The sequence below is a fragment of the Equus asinus genome, chromosome 7 (assembly GCF_041296235.1).
Source record: "Equus asinus isolate D_3611 breed Donkey chromosome 7, EquAss-T2T_v2, whole genome shotgun sequence".
In the NCBI taxonomy this organism is placed as follows: domain Eukaryota; kingdom Metazoa; phylum Chordata; class Mammalia; order Perissodactyla; family Equidae; genus Equus; species Equus asinus.
The window spans coordinates 77291127-77314716 of record NC_091796.1 but is presented as its reverse complement, the minus strand read 5'-3'; the positions used below and the strand labels follow the sequence as shown (position 1 = coordinate 77314716).

At 42.8% G+C, this 23590-nt stretch overlaps 1 protein-coding gene across 20 annotated transcripts in view; it reads right to left on the bottom strand.

Annotated features, from left to right (window-relative positions):
- RAD51B (RAD51 paralog B) overlaps nt 1-23590 on the bottom strand; it is a 638238-nt gene that overhangs the window by 231722 nt on the left and 382926 nt on the right. For all 20 annotated transcript variants that reach the window (XR_011504632.1, XR_011504641.1, XR_011504640.1 and 17 more), the window contains one exon: nt 9616-9712. Coding sequence is in view for 9 of the 20 variants with exons in the window: in XM_070513850.1 (XP_070369951.1) it covers nt 9616-9712 (97 nt within the window). In the remaining 11 variants the exon portion in view is untranslated. Of the gene's footprint in view, nt 1-9615; nt 9713-23590 lie in introns of those variants that run through there.

The following is a 23590-nucleotide window of genomic DNA, read 5'->3' as shown; positions in this document are numbered from 1 at the left end:
AATATCAAAAATTTGATCTGGAAGAAGGGGAGGATGCTGAGAATGGACATGACTGATGGGATTGATACACAGACAAACTTAGCAAACTTACTAATAATATCTGCTCAGTTGGACAAAGTCCTTCAACTAGAGATTATGTTGGGGTACTCACTTCACAGGTACTCCCTTCTAAAGGAATCTGCCCTTCATGCATATCCCCTTATAAGGGAAAAATGTCCCTTATCCACGGACCCTACTGAAAGGACTGGTGTACTGGTCACGTTCTTTACTATATGACTTCTTGGTCATGCTCGATTGGACCAAAGGACAACCCATCCTCAGAATTAACAGGTGTAAAAGTAAATTGGGCCAACTAGATCATAAGGTCAAGGGTCAGTGCCATGGAAAGCCAAGGCAGATGTGAGAAGAATGAAGAGAATGACCTAAGTTTCAAACTTTGCAACTCCCAAGTGATCTGGCTATATTTTAATTTCTATTTACACATAGCCATGAGAATCCCAGTTATGTCCTTATAGAAGAACTTAGTGGATAAAAATGTAAGTTCTGAAGCCAGACTCCCTAGGTTGGAATTCTGGTTCTGCCAGTAATTGTATTGCTTTCTAAGCTTCAGTTCCTTCATCTATAAAATAGGATAATGATTACCATCCACCTCAGAGGGTTGTTGTGAGGATTAAATGCAATAATGGATGAACAATGCCAGGCACACAATATATAGTCCATAAATGTTAGCTACTGTTATTAATAGGCGTGATTTTTTTAAAGCAAACTTCAGTGGCTTTCTGTTTCTTGTTACCAAAAGAGCCCTGAAACAGTCTAGTAACTACTCTATCCCAGAGCTGAGGCAAAGCCTGCAGAAAACACCACTAGTGACTCAATGGAGGCATATGGCTACCATGAGTCCTGATGGTACCCTTTCTACATGCCTATCTCCCCTCTCAGGGTATTTTCTCCTTGAGAGCTCAGATGGAGACACATTCATCTTGGTACTTTTGGTGCCTAACACAGATAAGAGACTCAATGAATAAAGCAGTAGCTCTCAAATTGTGGTCCCTAGACCAGCAGTATCAACAACTCCTGAGAATTTGTTAGAAATGCAAATTCTGTGACCCCTCCCCAGACTGACTGAAACTCTGGGAATGGGAGCCCAGCAATGCGTGTATTAATAACCCCTCTAGGTGAGAGAACCACTGGAACAAAGGTTCTGGTAGGGAAACACAACCACCCCACATCCTTGACTAAAGAACAGCCCTACTCTATCTGGGCAGATCATCCATCTTCTTTGATTGAGCATATGGCTTTGGGAGGGATGCACATGGAACTATAAGGGAGGAGGAGAAACATTCCTAGCCAGTCAAATAAGCCTCATCAATCATGTTGATCAAGGAAATGATGTGTTGCCAATGGATTATCTTCACATTCTTCTCACAGGGGCTTCAGGAAAAATCATAAACTCCTTAACATGGCATGCCAGATGTCCATGATCTACACTGACCACTTCCCAAGTTTCATCCCTTGCCATTCTCCTACACGTCCCCTGCACTCCCAGTCAAAGGAGTGGTTGGCAATTCTTTAAATGACCATGCCCTTGCCATCTTTGGTAATGATATATCCTCCATCAGAATGTCATTCTTCCATCTCTGTATCCTCAGCACTAAGTATACTCCTGGTGCATAATGGGTGCCACATTTCCCTAAACATTTGGTGAGTTCACCATTTCCTTACCTCTAATCTCCCCATCCCTAAGCCATCCTATACATGTCATCTAGATAGTCTTCAGAGTGCATAGCTATGATCATTTTAGCATAAATCTAAATTCAGTCTGGCATTCAAAGTTTGGCTCCAACTTACCTCTAGATTTATTATACATGATCTCCCTACATTTACCCCAAGCCCCAGGCAAATGGGGCTCCTCTGTCCCCTTCCCAACATATCCTGCATTGCCCTACAACACAGATTCCATATTTATTGAGTACCCTCTAGGAACTAGTGGATACAGGAGTAGTCAAGACAAAGTTCTTGTCCTTAAGGAGATTATATGAAAGCAAAGGAGGCAGACAATAAACCCATAAACAAATAAATTTATAATACAAGGTCAGGCAGTGATAAGGGCAATGAAGAAAAACTAAAGTAGGTTTAGGGGATAGATAAGGATGGGATGGGGGTAAGGGTTCCATCTTAGATAGAGAGGTGAAAGACGACTTCTCTGAGAAGATGACACTTGAGCAAGACTGAATGCAGTGAGAGAGCAGACCAAAGGAGGATCTGGACAAGTGCTCCAGTCAGTGGGAACAGCTAGAGCAAAAGCCCAGCAGCAGAAACACTAGTGAGTTTGAGAACAAGAGAGTGGGCTGTGTGGCTAGAACAGACTTTGAGAGGGGGAAAATGACAGAAGATATGGGCAGACATGGCCCATTTGAACTTAATGCCTTAGTTTATAGCATTTCCTGATCTTTATTCCTCTCTGCCTATTGAAATCTTACCCAACTCTCGAGGCCTGTTACATCTTCCTCCCTGGACCCTTCAAATTCTCCTCTGCTGAAAGAGATGGTTCCCTCTTCCTAAATCCTGGAGGCTTTGGTGCACACCAGACTTGTCTGAAAACACCACACACATTCTACTTAATACTGTTTTCCTCCAGAATTATTCTCAAACCACATCGTAAATATCTTAAGGACAGGGACCAAATCTTGCTCTTGTCTGAATTTCCTGTAACATTAAGATAGTCCATGTAGTAGGGGCCCTACCACTCATGAAATCATCAGGTTGAAAGCCACCTGAAGGTTTCTTCATCTAGCCAAAAAGGTTTTTTGGAGGGACCATAGCTCTAAAACTATGCTAATATGTGCAGGAACGCAGTTAATGCATAGGAAATGTCAGTATGACTGAACGAAATACAGTTTAATCCAACTAGTATTTATTGAGTGGCTTACCAAAAAAGTGAAGAAGAGCAAAGCCCTCCAAGAGATTGGAACCCAGGTCAGAGCTCCGCTGGACTATCCTTGGGCCAGATGCCTTTGTCAGACCTTGTTACAATCCTCCCCAAATCCTAGTAAACATCACAAATGCATTCTGAAAGTTTTTCATGCCACATTACAACACAAACTAAGTTATGCCCCAGGCACCACTCCTAGACAGCAGGCCTTCTTCCCTGCTTTATGATCTTTGACCTAGAGGCCTCTGGTGTTTGGTAGAGAATTCTCTTCAATCATGGTAGACAAGCAAGGATTTCCTCTCAGAGAACCTTCCAACTTGAAGCCCTCTGGAATCACACTACCTCTTGGCATCCCATTCCCTGGGCTTTTGGCCCCATCATCTCTGTAGTTCAAGCAACTGACAAAACTGGCTTTGGTTCTCTCATCCCTCTGCCTTCATGACACTGAGATGTTAACAGGAACATGTGCAGATATGGGAAATCAGCCAGTCAATCCAAAACGGTGAAGAGGTCTGAGGGTAAGGGAAAAATACTTTCAAAACATCTAGCTCAGCCCTCCCACGAACCACCTCAAAAACTGCTTCCCAAAGAAAACTCTCTGGCTCTCACCTAATCGAATCTTAATGCACCTCATGCTTCAAATGTGTCTTTCTCTGGCAACCTATCGCTAGCAAAACAGAGCTCCTGACCAAGAAGCACTTCCTGGTGGTTGACTTCAACGTTCTCTTTCTCCTTTGATCCCTCAGCTGTGGCTCTATTGCCCCCGGCCGCCCGGCTGAAACTCCTCAACGAGTTCTCCTCCCTTTTGAGATTTACAGCTTTGAGACATGCATAGGCTGTGCCCAACCCTCTCAGCTCTAGTTGCCCCCACCTCACATAATATTTAGGCTTTCTTTAGCTGAACACCACAGGTTCTTGGTGCTTTTCATCTTTTTCTATAAATTAGGCCTTTCATGGCATCTGAACAGTTGCTGGAAGTAATATACACCCAGCTTAGTGCCATAGATTCTTGAAAACTAGGGAGAGTGGAGCGTGGGTAGGTGTGTGTCCCCTTGTGAATAGAAGCATGTGAAGTTGTGTGTGTTGATATATGTCTGTGGCTTTGGAATCAAAAATTGAAAGGTCACCAGGACACAAACATTTTAATCCAAAACTCACTCCTAAGAGGCAGCAGTGTCCAAATCGAGGATTTCACAGGAGGGGCTGTGACTTCTATTCCGGGCACCACCACCTCTCACTTACTGTGTGGCCTTTGAGCAATTCCCTTCTCTCTTTCATGCTTCAGTTGTTTGAGGTGGATTAAGTGATTCATCATTTGAAGACATTTTAAAATAGTATGGAAATGCTAATGTTAACAATGTTGATCATAGTTGTTAATATTAACTTTGCAGTCACATGGTGACACTTTATGTTTTCAAAGCACTAATTATCGTCAACTGCACCATACCCCTGAGAGGTGGATTTTTAAAGCTGCTCCACTTGTATTCATTTATACATGGTCTTACCCAAACCAAGGAACATGTCGTTTGGGGTTGGGCTGTGGAGGGCCTTGGAGCTAAAGAGTGGAGAGAGTTCTGCTAACTTGACCAACCCAGCCCAAAGTTTGTGGTTAATGGATTACAAATTTGGGTAATGCTGGACAATAAATTACAACTACAATAATAAAGCTGAAAGGACACACAATTTAAGCAGAAACACCAGTGTTTTTTATCGGAAATGAAAGAAACCATTGATCATAGCAACTGTCTGAGATTAGCAGGGAGCCACATTTTCAAACATCCTGCAGTAAATCCAGAGCAGATCCAGCTGGAAAGCAAGAGTGGAAATAAAACTTGAAAATTCATACCACGCTTTGAAGTCGGCTTCTTTCACAACCTTGAGTCCCTGATTCGCCCTAACCATTCTGAGCTGTTCTTGCTTGTTGAATTTATTTTAAGAGACACAAGCCACGTACTTGCATATAATCTTGCAAATGGACTCCAGCTTTTTGCAGGGATGGTTTGTTTGAGAATGTGAATACCCAAAATACTTTCTCGTGCACATGAAATCAGCCATCAATTCAACCAGAATAAAAAGGCTTCCAATACTAAAACTAGGAACCATTCTTGGTTTTAGTAAGTACTGCTTTTTCTCTTGTGTTCTTTCCTTGACCCATCCATGCACTTTTAGTTTTTAAGTGCTATTATCTACCAAAAACTATGAATGTAGATAAAAGTATCCTAACATGCCAGATGCTGGGAATGCCAGAATGGCAGTTTAATAATGTCTTCCTTTCTATGAAGCCTTCTGGGGCTCTGAAATGGGCTGTGTCACCACACTGAAGTAACTGCTACTAAATCATCAGAGGAAAGAAAGCCAATGGTCTATGTTGAGCAGAGCATCAACCTTGCACAGGGCCCACTGTCCCCTGTACATCAACCTCACCTACCAACTGTGCCCAGGTAGACAGGGGCTTAGCAAGTCCTTCTGCTCAAATCCCAGTTGACTTCAGAATAGGATATGGTGTCTTAGGCCAGATGGACCGTTAGATCCCTTCTTTACTGATCACTATGGGGAAAAGGGATATTCCCTATGACTGAGATCCCAGCATCCTTAGTGTCTTCTATGACCACCAGGAAGAACTGGCAAGGGTATCCAAGAAACATGTCCTTGGCCACGGAACAGTCACAATAACCTAGTCACTAACCAGTCACTGAACTCTGTAATAACCAAGATGCCTGAGTTTCCATCAACAAAACAAAAAACTAAAGCAGAAAATACTTTGACTCACAGAGCCTGGTTGAGAACAAAGTAGATTATAAAACCAAAAATCCTACTTTCTGCCCTTAGGTTGACAGTATAACTTTGGTCAACTTGCATGAGTCTTGAAAGTTTCATTCTCCCAACTGAACGAAATAATGTTTGTGAAAGGCAGGCTGAAAATTGACAGGCACACTGCACGTATGAGGAGTTAACTAAATAGAGAAAATTCAATTTGCTCTCTCATTCCTTCTCAAGACACAGAGCCATGGGGCAAGAGCAACGCTGGGAAAGTCCTTGGCCTTTGGGGTCCACTTATCCCTTCTTTGGCTCTCCTGCCTGGGAGCTCAACAATTCAACAGTGGAATGAAACCTCAATGAAGGGAATCACACCGTGGACCCAAGCGGTGAACATGGGTCTACATAATCCAAGCAACAACCCAGCCACAAATTTAATAAGGAAAAAAATCCAGCAACACAAAAACAAAGAACTCTCAACTTTACAAACTCTGGGAGGGCAACAGCTGGTCAGCCGAGATTAAAGGAGCGTGAGAGAGCGCCTCCCCATCTCCTGACTTCTCCTCCCCCAGAGAGGTCCCTGCAGCCAGCCGGGGCTCGTTTTTATAGCCCTGTGCAGATGACCTTGTTCCAGCTAAGATAGGGGCTCTTTTGATCTCAGCAGGGGGATGCTCTGGGTCTGCAGCTGGCAGATATTAATAGTACAGGATCCACTGGGGTGGAAGAGATCTCTCAGTTGGGCCAGGTCACTTGAATTCCCTGTTCTGTGTTAGAGCAGAAGGGACTTCGTTTCCCCAAATCAGCCCCTGCTGGGTACTTCTCTCAGGTCAACTCAGATCATTTTATCACTGGCTGCTCTTGGCCACTTGTTCTCACCCCACAACTGTTTTCAAGGGAGCACTGTTTAAGCAGCACCCTCTGCTCTGCAGCTGAAAGCTATTAGGGGACAGGTGAACCCTGAGCTCACCCCATCACAGTGTGTTTCTCACTCTCGCTGGTTTGTACACACTACTTCTCGTGTACACATTTGTGTGGGAGAGAGGCAGAGAGAGCAAGAGACAGACAGACAAGACCAGAGTGTTTAGAGTGAGAAAGAGATAGCAATATGGGGAGAGGAGGCTGTTATAGTTATGCCAAAGCATCAGTACTAAGATTTCTGAAGATCCTTTCCATCATGTTTAATCTAGGACCACAGGTCATGCTTCCTACTCTGTAATCAGAATTTTAAAACCCCATCAATGAGTGAATGTTCCTGATCTTCAGACTCACATCATGAGCTTACAATGTTAGAGTTAGAAGAGACTTCAGCAATCTCATATGCAGCTAACTTGTCATTTAGCAGAAAAAAAAACAGGCCCAAAGTGATTAAAAGACCTGCCCAAGATCACAGAGCTAGTAACACAATGGCAAAGCTGATACAACAAATGCTTGAAACAACAAAGCAATTGATACATATTAATCATAGCAACATTAACACCATTGTAATGATCTGAATAGGTATAAATCTTTGAAGACGTTTGTCCCACTTTAATTCACTAGTAAGGAACTTCATTACAGACTTAGGGAAAAATATTTCTATAGCTTCTTTACCTGCTCAGTTACATATGGAAAAGATCCAGAAAAATCCACTATTTCCATTCTATCTTGGATTTCATAATAAGAAAAAGGTGTCTAAGGATGAGCTGGTAATTCTCCCCTCGCCATGAACATGACATTTCCTTGAAGTGATAACACTGGAGCCCCAAAGCAATTTCCCCTGTATCTGTTTTACTCCTCTTCTTTGCTTAAGATAAACCAGGAAGGCAAGACAAAGCAAGCTACTATTATTTATTGGTTTTCAAACAAGGAAACAAGCTCAGGAAACATTCCTCAGAGCTGAATAAATATGTGTGTGTGTGAAATAATTAGAACAACAATTTCTAATGATGTTCACAGGTGCTTTATGTGATTCTCATGGTTACTGTTCTTACAAAGTATTTACTATGGTATTTGTTCAGCATTTATTTACAGCCTACTATGTACCCAGAACTTTGCTAGTCACTCAGGCACAACAGGGATACAAAACGAAGACAACTTAGTTTGTCTTTAAAAAAATCTACCCATCGGGTTGGGAAACCATGAAAAGTTAAATTAATTTTTCTAGACCTTTTCTTTATATAGCTGAGCAGGGAGAGGGACCACAGAGAAGGAAGAGAGAGTGAGACCAACGTGAACTGGAACAGGCAAGGAGGTTTTGTGGAAGAGGTGTTCTTGAAATAAACCTTGAAGCAGTGGGAGGATTTGGGAAGAAAAGAAGCAGTAGAAGTGAAAAAGGGAAATGCTTTTCTAGATAGGGAGAGCTGTCTCTGCAGAGGCTTGGAGGCAGGAGTGGGGAGCTGCCGGCAGAAAGTTGGCACGCTTGGTGTAGGAGCTTCACCCGAGGTAGTAGTGAGAACTGAAGTTGAACAGGAAGGAAAGGACAGCCTACAGAGAATCAAGAAGCACCAGCTTTATCTAGTGGTGTTTTGGAAACTGATCCATGCAAAAGAAAAGAAAAAACCCTGATGTTTAGCATTTGCTGATTTCCATGGTATAAATACTTCTACCCTGGCTGATTTCAAGCTAACAAACCACAAATTTCTGAATATTTTAGAATTGGCTTATTGATTTTAGCCCACTCTCAGAAAATGGGCTGAAACAATTCCAAGATTTCTGAGTACAAGAGTGACACAGTAAAAGGAAGCCAGACTGGGGAAGTTTAGTCTGGAAGTGGCAGAATGGAAATGATAGAGGCTGGCGCTGGGAAGACTATTTTGGAATTTATTAAAATAATCCAGTTGTGAGTTTAGTAAGTCAGCTGATCACAATACAAATGACAAAAAAGAGGACAGAGGAAAGATATGTTCGGAAAGAAGAACCAAGAAGCCTTGATGATGAAAGAAGTGTAATGATTCTGGTTTTCAGTCCACATGATGGGAGAGTGGTAAAGCATCATTGAATGTGGAAATAAGGTACACAGAGCATTTTATAATTTTCATAAATAAGTAATTAGTTTTCACTCTGAAAACCACCACCGAGAAGCAGGAGAAGTAGGGGTGGGGTCCTTGCAATTTGTGAGACCATAAACGTAGGTCGACTGATGGAAAACCACCTAGGCAGCCAGGAGCCTTGCTAGGCCTAGAAGGTCCATATATCCCATCATGAATAGTTCTCAGAAAATGCAAAGTGCAGACGCGCCTGGAACAGCTATGCACATCTACCCAGGCCCACAGCATTCTGCCCTGAAAGAAGTTAGACTACAACTAGCAGAACTCAGAAATGTCAAGTAAGAACTTCAATAAAACCAGAAACCACCGACCGGCTCAGTGGTGTAATTCCCCTTGCTACGTAAACCAGGGCCAGCCTGACCTTTGCTCGCATGGGAGGGTGGAGAAAATTTTGCAGATTTACCAATGTGGAGAGTTTTTCTTAATCGTTCTGTAAAGCTGCTTGGGAATGCCATGTCTCCAGCACATGATACTGGTGTACTCTTTAAGCCAGTCCAAACGTACCCAGCACAAACTAAAGGCTAAATTGCTATGAGACCACCAGTAAAGCCAACCTTTGAGCATCTGCCTCAAAAACAAAGTCATTTAGCAGTCTACCAGCCCGCATACTAAAGACCCAAAACATCCTAAGAGGAGCAAAAAGCCTCCAGCTGGATGTGATAGATGCTTGTAAGGATGACTCCCTCAGGTGGAAAAGGAAGCTCACTTTATAGAGACAGGGCAAGGGACTCTCCAAATATACGGGATCAGACTCTGGGAAAGGTGGTCAAGCCCAAATCCCCAGGCTCCAGCTGGGTTCACTGGTCAGGGCCTGTTAGCTGTGTCTCCCAGCTCTCAACAGGGAGGCCTTGGGCTGCATGTCAGTGTCAAGTTTCAGCCCCTCTAGGACAGATCTCTTACCTTCAGACGGGGACAAATCATCAGCTGGAGACACCAGGTCTGCCTGAGAAGCTGGGGCTCCGCTCAGATGGGTGGTAATTTGATTCGTCAAGATAACCTGTGAACAGACAGGGAGAAGGTGGGGGGAAGGGAAAAGAGAGAAGACCAAATTAATTATTAGATCCATCAAAAGACACGCTGTGGTTTAGGGGAAGGCTGAGAAGTACACAGGTAGGAAAACCCCAGCTCTGACTTTCATCAATTTTGTCTTCAGGCCAGGAGAGCTGGCAAAGCCTATAGGTCATTCAAAACACAGAAAACTGAGGAAACAGGCTGACTTTTTTCAGAGCTTAAACCACTAATCAATTCTTCCTAAATGCTGAGTAAACTGGAACTAAGAGGTGTTGACATATTAGCTGAATAACAGAAGGCAACGCAGAGAATTAAGATGCATATGTACACATTTTATCAAACTTTAATTTTTAAGATTATACCCACAACCCAAGATACTGCTAGTGCTGAATAAAAGCAATAATTTAAAATTTGGATGCCTGTGGCTTCTTCCCTTGTTAACTCAAAAGTCAGAGTTTTATTTCCAAATTTGTGAAATTGGAATAAGACTCATCTCTAAAGGAATAACATTCTTCTTTTAAATTAGTCAAATTCTAACAAAAGAATTCCAAAGTCTCACTATGTATTTAAAAAAAGACAAAATAATATAATCCTATCTATACAAAATGAAGTTCATAACATTTAAAATTCCTAAAAAGGACTCTAAAATTGCCTAATTCACATGGTCCACTGCCATATAATATTTTCCCATTTGGTTTATCAAGAAACTATTCTTTTCCTTAAAAATCCTCATTTATAAAATTTATTGTTTAGAAATGTAAAAGAAGGATAAAATACAGATTCTCTTCTGGAAAATTGCAACATGACTAACAGCAATCTTTTCCCAAGGTTTGGGTATTCCCACCATGGGTAGAAGCTGTGAGTATCTTGGTCCCTCTGAGGAAATGTCCCTTCTAAAAAGGGTACTAGGCATTTAGTGCCTGGAATAGGCATCTAGCTGGACTGTCTTGGTCTACCCCGATGGTCAGCTATGGTTTTGTTGCTATCCTGATTTGAATGGAAATGGGAATTGTCTCCATTCTTTATCGTCCAGCTTTTCAGCCACACCTCTGTTGCTCTCTCTGGAATGGACCAGTGACACGTTATAAATCCTATACTAACGGCAGCTTAATTGAGGGCTGAGAGGGGAACACAATGGCAAGGTCAGGTAAAGAAACGAAGCACTCTATCACCCAAGACAACCTTTCCAAGGTCTCTGTGTGTCAAGTAGGCTCGTGAGTCTCCAGCTGCTCTGTAGTGATGACCAGATAATATAGCATTCCGCTGAGTATTTGCTAATCTTATCCCCCATATTCTTTTGTATTGATACTTTTCATCTGGACTGGTAAGAATCACTATGTCTTCCGTTAAAATGGCTTTACATGGTCAAGTAACAGCTTACTCTTTTAAGAAACACATCATTCATGTCCAGGAGCATGAATAAGGAATTATGTTTATTTCTCTCCATAAGATATAGGATTTGGAGTTCAGTAAAACTGGGTTCAAATTCCGACCCTGACACTGTGAACCTTGAGAAAGTTACTTAAACCTTTGAGTTTCATTTGTTCATAGGTAAAATGACACCTATCTTATAGAATTGTTATGAGAATTAAATGAGATAATCAATGTAAGGTACTTAACCTAGTGTCTGGCCCATAGTAAATATTCAATAAATGGAAGCCATCGTTATTATTATTTCCTTCAAAATGATGCTATATAGGTCAATACCTTAGCATATGCCACATGCTTCAGACTCTTCTAAAAGATGACTTGGTGAGAATGAACACAATTCTAACGATATAGTAACAGTAATGAGAAAAAGACATTACTGAATACCTACCATGCAAAGCACCTCACCCTGCGCAGGGGGGAAAATGAGAGTAAAGCACTGTGTGTCTTCTCTAGAAACTTGTAAGTTAAAGAAAAGGCATTTGCTAAAATGTTCAGACCACTTTTTCTCAATTTTATTACTATTTCACTGGTCCTATAATGGAAACTTGCGCTGAGATGATGGTTTTATTGTACAGAACCAACAAAATGATACCCTGCAGAGCCTAAAGCCAAACTACAGATGTACCTCAAAAGATACCCAGCCCATTTCCACTTTCAATGGAAGAGGAGATGGAGAAAAAACATTTTCACTCTCCAATGGCAAGAGAAGAGTCTCCTGCGTGGTTTTGTTAACAACCCTCTGCCTCGTTCTTACGAGTCTGAAAGCCAAATCACGGAAGGGATACACAGCAACCAATGGGGTTGCTAATCACATGATCTTTCGGAATTGTTGTGGTTTTCCAAATCCCTGTTCAGCAAAACGATAGAATGGAAACATTTCCAAATAGCACCGATTACAAACCAGCACGACTGGAGCAGAAGGCTATAGATGCGTTGTCTCTGGGGTAATGTGGGGGCTTGAAAACTACACTCTCAGAATAACATAAAATACTATTACACATTATAAACAGGGCCTTAATGCTATCTGGCTTCTGAAAATGAGTTCTGACTGACCCTTCAGAGGGGCTTTCCTGCTGCTTTGCTCCATTAGAAAGACTGGGGTTTCTGATGCTTGGTATTAATTTGTGCAAGAGCAGTTTGCACAGTGATGAGGGTGAGGGCTTTGGAATCAGACAGATCTGAGTTCAGATCCTATGTTCTACCACTTACTAGCTCTGTGACATCAGGCAAGTTTCATAATCTCTCTCTCTGCGAATGATAATACTTAACTCACAGGGTTTTGAGGATTAAATTGGATAATGCATGCAAAATCCTTAGCATAGTGCCCGGCCAATGGTAAACCTTAAATGTTAGCTCCCATCTGTGTCTTTAGTTCTCCTTTGCTGATTTGTACCTTGCTTGTTTAGATAGAAAACCCACGCCTGATTCCCTTTTGTACAGTATATAACCCACTGCTGACAAAAAACAAATATTTGCTATTGGTATGTTCAAAAAAGCAGTAAAAATTTAATTGAAAGCACTTCTGCTACTTTTGCCATCTCTCTAAAAGTATGACATTTAAAATATACAACATACCACCACTACAATCAATTATAGATCCCAAAGCTAGAGAGGGACTCAGACTAAGAGGAAGATACATATTTTTTTGATGGTCATAATTACATCTGAAGCCAGGAGGAGACGCAATCCAACTTAAAGTTTACTCTTCAGGCAGGAGAACACCATCCAGCCACTGGGGGGAACAGGACACCCTATAGGTTGTATAAAGGAACTATTGTCTCCACTCAACCTTATATATATGAGAAGACCACTTACTCCCAGGGCTTCCTTACACCACCCTCTTGGGTGTAGGATGCTGCAGGTACACTTGAATAGGAAGTGGCCCCTCATACCACATCACGTAGACTTGAGTCTTATTTTCAGTCTTCCTCATCCAAGGCAAAATGAAGGGGGGATTTTTCTCTCTTCAAAGATCATGCCCCTGGGTTCTAAGTTTTCCCTTGCACTATCTAACTTCTCTAAATGCCTCCTACTCAACCCTTCTGTTCAGCACCTATGCTCAGCTTAAGGGAACAATGAGGCTCTCTAAAGAAGAAGAAACTTCAGGGTATGATTCATAAATAATCCAATAGGTCCTGCTTTCACAGACAGCAGGACTTATAAGCTAGAGAAAAAGAGACAGAAAGACAGGAACCAGGCAAAGACCAGATGAACTAGTAAGGCCGATGGGTGGGAATGAATGCCATCTTGGTAGAAGGCAGAGGGTCCTGAGGATGAAAAACCAACCAGCCCACAAACAAAAATATATAGCTCATTTCCACTAAGTATCAAAAAGGTAGCTTAAGAGAGAAATCACCTGGAGACAAGAGGGTAGGAGGGTAGGAGCAGATGGTCAGAAGAACCATCAGCCCCAAGGCTCAGAGGACTGGTGAGCTGGAGTCCACTGACCAACTGAGCCTGACTCTCCACTAGTCTCTGTGTTCAGTGTGGACCACCTGCCTTCAGTTGACCCATCTTCCTTCAGCTAGGCTATAATTAGACTATATTTAGGCTGTAGCCACATCCCACTCACGCCTCCTGCTCCTGGTCCAGAATACATTCTGCCCTAAGGGGCCACCGTGTGTGTCTAGTCTGATCCACCTTATATTGAAGCATTATAGAAGTATCTTTGCTGGGGTCTCCATCAGTAGCCACTTAGAATATTCAAGTCCACTGTGACTACTGGAAAATGGTGGCCAGAAGAGAAAATGGGACAGCCCTGGAGAAATCAGAGTGTCAGGCCTAAAGGCACAGCCTTTGATGGAAAAATCTCCTTTTATTTGACTCTTGGAAGGTGACAGAGAAGAGGGAGTTTGTGGTCAGCCAGGAATAGGTTGGAATAGTATATCTGGCCCTGTTTGGTCAGCAGAAGAGATATTCATGGTCAGGAAAACAATAACAACATTCACAGTTCAGGTTGTTTTTTTAAGGACTTAAGAATATAGCAGATGCCCTTATTCAGCTTTCTGTAGGGGCAGGTGAGAGGCAAGTTTTGTGGGAATCTCTACCTTCTACAGAGTGAACTAGAATCACCTGCCTGAGATCAATAGCTCAGATAAGAAAAGGGTGTTCAGGCCTCCTAGCCCACGTTCCTTCCTAAGGCAGTGCCAGGCAGAGGAGAGGAGAGAGAGAAACTCAGCCCAGATCCCTGGACGGGTGGCTTCTCTAGGCCTTGACGTCCTGGTCTAGAGAATCTGATCTATAGAAGTAATGATCACAGGAATCTAATGTCCAGAAATACATTAAAAGATTATCAAAATGCTACAGTGTAACAAGCCCAATCTTGTGACAAGTGTCCTTTTAGACTCTAATGCTAATAAATAACCATAAGCCAAGTAGGCAAGTAGCTTCAGCTTCTTCAAAAAGTGTCAAGCATTTGAGGCAACCCTAGCCGAATTCTGCCAGTCTTTTTGGTGGTTTTCAGTGGCCCCAGATGCATGTGGCTTGTCATTTCCCAAGCCCACAGGGGGTTTGGAAACTAAAGGTCTTCATAGAACTCGTGTCTTTGTGCAACAGAGTTGAAGGGGTAGGCTGGGCAAGAGGAATCGTGAGGCAACCTCAGGCATCTCGGGGGCATACCTATGCCCATAAAAACAGCCACTTCCTCCTCTCACCCACCCCCTGCCAGAAACCTGCTACAATCTGACATAGAGAATCAGAGAAGTTTCAAAATTACTTTAACTGGGCCTGCAGGGCTTGGGGCAATGATAATCCTGATTCTTACAGCTCCCAAACAGACAGGCAGCCGGCTGGATAACCCGGCCAGCCAGAGCAGGACACCATCTGAGGGACAGAGAGAGACTGTGGCGGCTGGCTCTGCTCACAAACCGCCTGCCTGCTGCTGAATCTAGCACTCTCAAAATCACAGGGCTCTGCTTTTCATCGGCTCTGAAGGCATAGTTAATTTTTTCTCTTTTTGTATTAAAATTGATCTATCTGCTTAAGGTATACTTTTAACCAACGTTACTTTTGGTATCTAAAATGATCCTAATTGCAAGATATGACAGCAATTGAGCTTCTCTATCCAAGCAGAGGCCTCGGAAAAGTCAGCTAACTTGGATAAAATCTGAGTTTTAATCCTGCCTCTGTTAAGGGTTGCTGAATGCCTTGCTTTTAAGGAGACGGAGGCTGGAATTTTCCTGTGAGAAATTGTTAAGGTTCATTGAGTCCTTTCATCACCAAGGCTTGAGAGAAAGGCCCTGGAGTGGTTTTCACCACACTCTCTTCTTGCATCCCAACCATGACGGTGTCTGCCCCCAACCCATCTGCTGTATAGGAGCTGAGAGAGAGAGAGAAATGGGGGGGTGGGGGGGGGAGTGGCAAGAGGCCGAGGGAGGCTGGGCGGGAGTGTCCTGCGTTCAGTATAGGAAGGAACAGGGTAAGTCCCCTCAAAGGCAGGCCTAGAGCAGACTCACCCCTCCCCTGACAATTCCCCATCCCACTCCCCCGTCACTTCCAGCCTTGAAAAGAGATATCCAATATTTGTTGTGAGGAATGTCAGACCAAATATTTTGGAGTTTAAGTGTCACAAATCTGGTTTTGCTATTCACTGGCTTAGTTTTGCCAAGATCTGGAAAATCAGAAATCATTCCATTATGAAAAAAAATCATTTTTCTTTAGCTTCAGCCCAGAGAATATCAACTGTCAGTTTAGAATAAAGAACTGATAAAGTTTTAGTATTCCAGCGTGCTATTTCCATCTTGCAGATTTGCGTGACAATTGTTTTCTGGGAAAATCTGAAAGGCTATGGGGGATTTTCCTTTCGAAATATTTGTGGTAAAAGGATCAAACTTTAATTTGGCTTGAAGAAAACACTGTTGTGGGAGTCAGGCAGCCTGCCTTTTATTTCTGGCTCTGTCACTAACCTGCTGTGCAATTCTGGGAAATGCTCCTAACCTCTCTGTACCTAAGTGTTGAGTCCACAAAAGATCCGAAGAAAATGAACATATTATGAACGTAAATGTGGCAGGTGGCTATGAAACACATTATATATTTCAATTTGCATTAGTGTTAGTATTGAACTTAAAATGTCACCATTACCCTTGATTCTCATCATCTTCAACCTTAAGAAATCCATCCTACACAGAACCAATCGGCAGAGGCTGAGGAAGAGAGGAGGGAGAAAAGAATGAAGGAGACAACTTTGAATAATTTTGTGTTTACGGTGAGAATACTTTCAATCTTGATAAAATTCACAACTTTTACTATCAACGTGAAGGGAAAAAATCTCTCTTGTAGATTTCACTGTGAAATTCACAGGCAAAGCTAGAGAAACCCTTGGCCTTGGGGGAGAGTCCCTACAGAAGACACTGGTCAGTATGAGACAATGCAGATGGAGGAAGAGAAAAGAACCTCCTCAACTGGGTGCACACACACACACACTCAATCGCAAAACGACTGATAATAATACTGCTTCCAACTCATTTTAGCCATTGCCTTGACCACTGAGTTCTCAGGAAATGTACTGAGGTAGAACTGCGCCTGCCACTTGGCCAAAATAAATGTACAAGAAAATCATGCAGCACCGTAGGATGGCTTTCTCCTCGGCCTACTTCTCTCGTGGTGCACACGCAAGGGGATGCGGTGGAAACCCTGGGCAGCCAGCTCTTGTGTCGTAGATGTAGGCGTGAAGAGCTCCGGTTCCACTGTCAGCATGCTGTTCCACTGGCCCCGATGAGGCTGAGGTTAACACGTGTTGATTCCGGGTCTCAGATGGGGCGACAGTTGTAATGAAGCCACAAACAGCAGGCTGGTGTGCTGTTTCCACCTTCAGCCCAACCTCGGCGGCATCCTGTCAGTGATCTGGGGCCCAGTGCAGGAAATAACATGCACTATTGGTGAACTACAACAGTGCACTCACAGTGGCCTCAAGTGGTGCATTTGCCAACTGTGTGCTATTCTGCAGTTAGCACGGGACCCAAAAAGTCTCTGGCCAGCCCAGGCTTGGAAAAGAATAGGGCCAACTGTCAGAAGACTCTCAGGTTCACAGACATGGAAGAAACCTCCTTCCCAGCCTTCTCTGCACTGTACACTTCCTGTGGCTGAGCTGCTTTTTTGTGAGGTTTGTTTGGTTGTCTTCGCCCACTCCCTTGCTGCCCACCAAGCCTCACAGAAAGGCAGGGGAAGTGAATTTCCAGCAGCCCCCTGAGTTTCTGCTGACCTTTTAAGGTGTTTTTGTTACTTGATGGTGCTTTCTATTCACGTGTATGCCTGGGCTGTGGGGATTCCCCTCCCTTTGATTTGCAAGGAGGATTAGAAAGACACAGCTTTGTGATCAGTCCATCACAGACGGCTGCTATTAACTGGTTTCCCCTCCTTAGACTCATTTGAGACGAAGAAAACAGTTCTGTTGAGTCACTCATTCCCCAGGGGTCTAAAAAATATGGCTCTTGGGGGAGTCCAGCCTGATAACCACCAACTTTGTCTTCTTCAGGCCCAGCCACTCTTATGGTGGGTTACAGTGGGGACGAGCTGAAGCTCAGAGGGGCCTCTGGTCTCATCCAGCCTCTTGGAAACCTCCAAAGGGAGAGGAGCCAACACTGGTCTGACTCCTTGTATCTCTATGCCATTAAGGCAAATGACACCCTGACCAAGGGCTCTCCAAACTCAGTAACTGGATGAGTGCATCCAATTCTATCTCAGGAGTAAATCTGTGGCATAAAATGGGAGCAAAGGTCACTCACTGTCTATTCAAAAGGAGGTCAAAAGTTGTGCCTAGGAACAAATTTCCAAGGCAGCAGCCTCATCAGATATGCTTCTGAACAAAAACTATTTATTTGATGTCCTCAAGGAAGGGATATTGTGTAAGGTGTTATTTTAAAAAAGGCAGGGAGGGGTCGGGAGCTGAAGCAATGCTGTCTGTGTCCATACTTAAATAAATGACATCAATATAGACAAACAATAATAACCTACAGTTAAACAGAGTCAACGTAGGAGAGATACAAGAAGAACAGGCCCAGAACAAATACATTAAAATGGCTAAATATTTACATGGTAAGTAGGGGCGGGCTTCCTTCCATGGCAATGACCTTGGAGTAGAGATCTTCCATCACGGTCACCAATAAGCCAACTCCCAATCACATGCTATAGGTCCATAAAATGGATATCCTGGCCAAGGACAGATCACACTCAAGATGTAAGCCCTAATGCCAGATGACAAATAGTTTTTTAGCCTCCAATACCCACTCTGATGGATTGGAAATGGCCACCTGGAGGACTGCCTCAAGAGGAAATGTGAGGCTATGTCAAGCCTAGAGTTGCGAGAGGGGATGGTGAGGCACATGTGCTATTAAACTTGCCCAATATAATTGCCCATGAGTGCCTATCTTGCAATTTTTCCTCCCTCATTTTCAGGTGGCTATCTTGTTCATGTCATCAACAAGAATAATGACGCATTTTACACGTGTATGATGCTGTATATTTTTCAGAGTATGTTCACAGAATGGTCTTAGCTGATCCTCACTACCCCATGAAGGATGCTGGAAGATAACTGGGGCGGCTGTTGCGTGTTAGGAGGGTGGGCTCTGAAGTCAGACTTCCTTGGGTTGCCATCTCAGCTCTACCACCTACTAGCTGTATCATTTCAAGTTGATTACATAATCTCTCTATGCCTGACTTTCTCCATCTGTATAATTGAGATGACAATCATGCCTATTGTGAGGATGAATGAGTTGGCATAAAAAGCACTTAAGACAGTGCTTAATATCTAGCAGGTGCCTAACAAATATTAGCTTTTTACTTATTATTCTGTCCACTTCAGTTTTTCCAGTGGAAAAATTGAGGCTTGTGACATTCTCAGTTTATCTCTATTTCTCGTGGTTGACTCACTCTGGCTCTCATCCCCACCCCAAGAGCCCCAGTCTGAAATGTCTCCCCTACTCTTCTTTAAATTTCCATCTTGCTGGGGCCAGTTCATATCCCACCTCTTCCATGAAATCCTTCCTAACTATGCTAGCTGCAACCGATCCCTCAGTTCTTAATACTCCCACTTTAGAATCAGTACCAAGTAATCTAGTATGAGAATTTCTCTAATTACGTCATGTGTGTTATTCTTATCTTTCTACCTACAGTGTAAATGTTCTGAGATTTTGTGTTTCTGTATCCCTGTCCTCCTTCTACACGCGAGAGAGGACAAAGGAGGAAACTAAGGTTTCTTGAGCACTTCCTGTGTATCAGACCTTGCACCTAGTGCTTTACATACATTAGCTCATTTCATCCTCACACCCGAGTGAGGTAAACATTAGTATGCCAGTTTTGAAGAGGAGGAAACTGAGGTTCACAGAAGATGAACAATTTTCTGAGGCCGAAGAGCTAGCACGTGAAAGAGTCAGTTCAAACCAGGTCTGTCTGGCCCTCTAGCCTACATTGGTTCTACCACATGAAAGGTTCTCAACATGAAAACTCATAGCCTTGTGGATATTTGTTGATTAATTTCTTCAGAGCAAGGCATGTGCTGATATCAGACTGACCAAGTTCCACAATGTTCAATGCAAAATGACATTTAAAAGAAAGCTGTACAAAATGTTTAAGAATCAGACAAACTTTTAGTAGCAAGAAGAAACCAACTGACTGTTAGAGTGCTGTTTGGTAGAGCTGGAAATATTGAGTCTGCAGGCCAGGGAGGAATCACGCTCCAGCAGGTATGGCAAAAGAAAGGATGCAGACTCTTGGATTCTATTTCTGTCTTGGCCACTAACCATGCTGCTAATATTTTCACTTCTGCTAAAATGTGATGAGATGAGTTTCAGAAGAAAGGTTGCCACATAAGAGCAGAATAAGAACAAGCAGTTAGCTGGTTAAATGTGGTAGAGCCACAAACAAAACTGGGTTCTGGAATAGGATTTCACAGCTGGGACAAAGTCCATTTGGGTATTTGTCTTTCTAGCTTCACTTCAACTCAGAGAGAGTAGCACTGGGCATGGAGGAATCCTTAAATATAAATGGTAATAGCATCTATGCTTTCAATCACCCTACAAGGGCTATCTTTGGTTTACTCAGGATCCATGTAAACCGCTCAACAAGTTTATGTGTTTTCCTACTGTAAATGATGTTGCATTTATTTTCAGGCTGCTTACTCCACACAATGGTGGTGTTAAGTAAGAAAAAATTGACTCAATATGTTTGGTGATCAATTCATAAAGTGTGTTAGTGCCTCCGCATTCTGATGGAGGTTCTGGCCTTATGGAGAAGACACAACTGGGATGGAGGTGGTATGGGCAGAGGTTTGTTCTTGGTCTTTGAAGTCATCCAGCTAAGAGGCTAGGCCTGAAGGACTGGTGACCTGGGCAGGCTTATGGTTATTCCTGCAATCCCTTTAGGTGAATCACAATCCCTTTGAAACAAGGGACACGGGAGATAAGACCTGTGGGTGGTGGCTATCCATTTCCACATATCTGAAGTCTCACTGAATTCAGAATCCTGGAGCTGTGGGCAAGTCTTGTGGAAGACTTCCTGCTACCATCAAGGCCTGCAATGGGATCACTGCTGAAAAGCGATGCCCAGCTGCTCTGGAATGAGAGGACAGCAAGCTCTTTTCTGTCTGTTTATCTACAACACAGTGTTCCTTCCCAGGGACTCCTCCTGCCCTCCCCAGGACCACACTGAAATGACTAAATCTGCCTGTCGCTCCAGTGAATCCAGTCAAATAAATAAGTCAATTCTCTTTAAGTTTGTGGTCTCAACTCCTTGTTGGTTTATTGCAAAATTAAAGGGCACACAGAGTAGAGCCATCAATCAGTAACCAGCAGAGGAATAAGCTCTTTGTTGAATGTACTGAGAAGCAGAAAAGAGGAAGAAAAAAAATGAAAAGAAACCTCATGAAATGGTCATTTGTTAGGAGAACAGAAAAAAAAAATCCACATTTCACATGCAGCATCATTTAGGAAAAGTCTTATTACAGGTTTCCTATCTCGCCAGGAGAGGAAGCACAGGAATGCAAACAAAAATCCCTCAAAACGATCTGCCATTTATTAGTGCTGGTTTCTTGTGGGTTTTGCTGTATTCTACACACACAGCCAGAGATCACAGGGCCAAGGGACTGGATCAGTGACTCAGCAGGCTCAGGACCAGGGGAAGGAGGTGGGAAACCACTATTGTTTATTATAAAACAAACAAACAAACGTAACTGGCTCCCTGGGCTCTTCACCCCAAGCTGGCCTTCCCTTAGCGCCCTATTATTTAAAGTGAAAGCACCTAGTACCATGCCTTATTTGGAATTTTTTAATAAATGCTATTTAATGAGGGTAAAAACTGAAGAGCAATATATGGTCTAGGGGAAGAAAACTAACACTTGCTGAGCACACCCACTGGGTGCCGAACACTGTGCTCGATGCCTTGTTTACATAAGCTCCTTTAATCCTCAGTGCAGTCCTGTGAAGCACGTGACATTATTTTTCCACTTTAAGGATAAACATATTCAGTAACTTGCCTAGCTTGCAGCAAGCAACCACGTCTGTGCGACTCCAAAATCACTTTTTTCAACCAGATACTTCACATTCAAGGATGGCACCAGGAAAACTTGTGGCAATCTAAATCCTGCTAGAAGAAATGAAACAGGTAGTGCTGGAAAAAGCATCAGGGTAACTCACCAATCCTATGTCTACCTTGCACATTGTCTACTCCCGGTAAGTTCCTTCTCTAGACAACTAGTATTCTTGTCCATTTCACAGGAGAGGAAAGCAAGGTGCCAAGAGGTATAGGGAATCATGCACACTAGTAAGCAGAAGAGCCAGTAGACCACAACATGGCTCTGATTGTCACCTGTGGCAAGATGTGGCCTTTGAAATAACTTGGTAATAGGGAAGAATTCTTTATATCACTTTAGAATAATGAAGGTGTTATATATATAAACATATATTACACACACATACATGAATATAAAATCTCATCTGAACCTCCTTATCATCTAGTGGTAAGGTAAGTATTACATCTCTTTCCACATCAGAGAGGAAAAGTGAGTAGCCTAAAGTTTACAGCATATAATTGGACCCAAACCCCGGTCTACTGACCCCAGATCCCATCTTCTTTATACTCCTTGATCCTGAAGGGGAGTGCACCTCTCACAAAGAGGCAGACTGATGGTAAGGGAATAACCCCCATGAGAAAGCTGGGTCTCACTGTCTTTCTGTAACAAGGACAAGCTGCTTGTGAAGTTGTGATGCCCAGTGCAATGGGATCTTGGCTTCACTTCTTTTCTCTACAGAGGTGACTATCAATGGTGTTAGAACCTCGCTCTCTCTGAGGGTGGTCTTCCCTTACTAACGTGAAGCTCATTGTAAGTGCTAGTTATGGTTTATTAGAAGTGGTCCTATTCTTTAATTCAGCCAAAGAGTTCCCAAGAGAGGATAGTGGAAGCAAGAAGTAAGAGAAAGCCATATGTGGGACTAGGTAGGTTCAGGGCAAGACTGGAAGGAGGTTAAAGAGTAAAGCATATATTTAGGGCTTCCGTCCCCAACCCCTACTATCTTCTCTCTGCCCTGAGCACCCCATGGGCTTTGTACACTCATCCTTCCCATCATAGTTGGAGTGGAACCCCTCCCAGACCTCCTTTCCCCGGCCAGCACTACCTTAAAGGGCTTTGAGAGCTCAAGACCCCATCCCTGGACCATCCGCCATGACTCATAAATCTATATAGTCCTTTATCCCCTTCCTTCTTTTTAATGAACTACATCTTAAATAAGTCTTAGGTGACTTTTGCTACAGATCTTTGTGTTACCGGGAGGGCCCCTAGTGACATACCAATTGCTCTGAAGCAGTGACTCTGAAGTGGTAGAGGTGGGTCTTGCATCTAGTCTTCTGACTAAAATTCCATGTTAATGCCTCTTACACATTCTTTTCCTCCCTCTTCTGAAGAAGAAAATCTGGCTCTACATCTGACTGACAGATTCCCCTATATATATCTGAAGCATAGTTGAAATATAAGCTAAATATCTGACAAAATAAAATTACTCAAGCAATTGATTTAATTATTAAAATTTAAAATGTTAATAAAATATTTATTAAATACTAACTATGGTCAAAACAAAAATAAGACCGATATTTTTCTGTTAAAAAGGAGAAGTAATACGAGTATGTGAATAAACTACAATGAAAGGGAGCATATTATCCTTGTCATAAGAAGGATGAAAAGAGAGAGCCACAGGAGTCTAGAAGATGGGAAGAGATGATTCTCACTGGGGGGTTCCGGGAAAGTGTCATTTGATTTGGGCCTTGGAAGAAAGGCACAATTTGGTCATCGAAAGTTACGTGGAAGGTCATTTCAAATGTCAGAAGAGGCTCCAATATTATAAGAATTTGGATCTGCAGAGTATTTCAGAGGAGGAATTTAAACTCTGGAATACTAGAAGTTGCTAAAAAGGTAACTGATCTATATTTTTCTATGATAACAGATCAGGCA